This window comes from Pangasianodon hypophthalmus, chromosome 7 (genome assembly GCF_027358585.1).
Source record: "Pangasianodon hypophthalmus isolate fPanHyp1 chromosome 7, fPanHyp1.pri, whole genome shotgun sequence".
NCBI classification, from domain to species: Eukaryota; Metazoa; Chordata; class Actinopteri; order Siluriformes; family Pangasiidae; genus Pangasianodon; species Pangasianodon hypophthalmus.
Window position 1 is genome coordinate 29,575,475 of NC_069716.1, and position 2,500 is coordinate 29,577,974.

Genomic DNA, 2,500 nt, shown 5'->3' on the forward strand with positions numbered 1-2,500 from the left:
CAGAGAGAGTAAATATACTCGAGTCGGAATGACACACACCCCACAGTCTGATTATTTTTGTTCGTCTGTGTGAAAGTTTGTGTGTGAGTGTGTTTTCTCACCTGCGAGGGCTGCTGGTCGAGCCGGCCGTCTCTGAGCCCTGGGTCCTGAGAAGGTTGGTACACTCCGTCTGCAGCATCTCTACACACACACACACACACACACACACACACACACACACACACACACAGGGCAAAACAATGAGAGTGATCAAGTCCAGGGATCCAAGGAAACTAAACACACACACAAACACACAAGTCTCCACCTAATAAGCGACATAACTGTCTGTTTAAGGTCCCTCAGCCACCAGGGGGCCCCGTGTAATAAACTCTGTCCCGTGTCTAAGCTATTAATAAAGTTTGAAACAGTTCTAGTGAGGAAAACGTATAAGTTGTATATGTAGTTTAACTGTAACTAGTAACTGTAGTTTAACTGTAACTAGTAACTGTAGTTTAACTGTAACTAGTAACTGTAGTTTAACTGTAACTAGTAACTGTAGTTTAACTGTAACTAGTAACTGTATTTTAACTAGAACGCCACGCCGCCGACGTTGTACATTTATCATACTGCCAGTGGGGACGTTTGGTCTGGAGGAGAAATAGGAAAAGAGACGAGACAAAAAAACGGTTATAATTTTAATAATTTGGGGTCATCAGTGACATTGTGTTATTAGCTGGTGTAACGAACTCGTCAGCACGTCGCTCTGGAAGTTTCCGATTGTTTATCGCAGTTCGGAGAAGCGATTTAAACGAAACGCAAAACAAAACGCCACTGTGGATCTGTGATCTCAACTCCATCTGAGGAGCTGCTGAGGTAAAATTAGTCTTTATGGTGGAGAGAGAACCCAATTCAAATCCTGGTTAGAGTACAAACACACACACACACACACACACACACACACACACACTCGTCTGTGTGTTAAATGAAAGAGGTGCTTATGCAGTGGGAGTAGAGATCAGACTCCACACACTCGCTAATTTATCATGCCACCGTATAATACTCCCGAGTCTGTTAAAACAAATCAGCGAGGCATTAGTGTAACTAAGACGGACGGCGGCTCACTGCGTGACGATAAACCTTAATATTCGAACTTCCAGCAGATGGAAAAAGTTTACACACCCCTGTTAAAACGTCACGTAAAAAATGAAACCAACATAAATCATGTCAGATCTTTTTCCCACCTTTAATGCGAAACAGCAACCGACAAGATTAAAGCGAAAAACAAATATTAAAAATGAGAAAAAACTTACAATAACCTGTTTGCAAAAGTATACACACCCTTTTATACTGGGTCATGTGACTCCGCTCAGAATGAACCAATCACATTCAAACTCATGTTCAAAAGGAATTATCACACAGCTGTCATCACTGAAGTGATTCTGATTAACGCCAAATAAAGATCAGCTGTTTCTGTATGAGTTTCTTCACATCGTCTTGGTTTCATCTGACTGCTGAAGATGAAGAGCTTACAAAACATGTACGAGATCTCGCTGTGGAAAGATATCGAGCAGGAGAGCAGTACAGAAGAATTTCTAAAACTTTAGATGTACCATGGAACTCCATGAAGACCATCAACAACAAGTGGAGAAAATGGGGCACCACAGTGACATCACCAAGAACAGGAACTGTTCTGACGCAAGAACAAGAAGAAATCTTATCAGGGAGGCTGCTGAGGGATCTACAGCAACATTAAAGCAGCTGCAGGAACATCTGGCGAGTACTGGTCACTCCCTGCATGTGATACAATCTCTCGTGTTCTTCATGTCTGGGCTGTGGGACAGGGCGGCTAGACGGCTAACCCTTTCCCACAAAAAAACATCCAAGCCCATCTAAATCTCCCCCAAAACATGTAGCAAAATGTCTTCTGGTCTGCTTGAGACCAACTTTTTGAGCATAATTCTAAAAGATATGTTTGGCAGCTCATCACCCGAAGAACACCAAACCCACGGTGAAGCATGGTGGTGGCAGCATCATGCTATGGAGCTGCTTCTCTTCAGCTGGGACTGAGGCTCTAGTCAAGATAGAAGGAATCACAGCTAGCTCCAAATACCAATCTATTCTGGCACAAAAACTGCAGGATTCTGTTAGACAGCTGAAGATGAAGAAAAATTTCACCTTCCAGCACAATAACGATCCAAAGCACTAATCCAAGTCAACAAAGGAACGGCTTCAGAAGAAGAAGATCAGTGTTTTGGAATGGTCCAGTCAGAGCCCAGATCTAAATCCTACCCAAAACCAGTGGAATGTCTTGAAGAGGGCTGTGTAAAGAAGATCCCCTCACTATCGGACAGATCAGGAGCATTTTGTTCCAAGAGTGGAATAAAATTACCAAATGAAGAAGGGATAAAGTCACATATTTACAATTTATTTTGGTTTAATTTCATTCGAAACTATTTATTTCTGGAAAGCTGCTTTGTAACAATGTCCATTGTTAAAAGCGCTACACAAATAAAACTGAATT

At 42.1% G+C, this 2,500-nt stretch overlaps 1 protein-coding gene across 2 annotated transcripts in view; it reads right to left on the reverse strand.

The window, feature by feature from the left end:
• wwp2 (WW domain containing E3 ubiquitin protein ligase 2) overlaps positions 1–2,500 on the reverse strand; it is a 49,742-nt gene that overhangs the window by 27,969 nt on the left and 19,273 nt on the right. For both annotated transcript variants that reach the window (XM_034305892.2, XM_034305893.2), the window contains exon 6: positions 102–180. In XM_034305892.2, the coding sequence (XP_034161783.1) occupies positions 102–180 (79 nt within the window). The remainder of the gene's footprint in view (positions 1–101; positions 181–2,500) is intronic.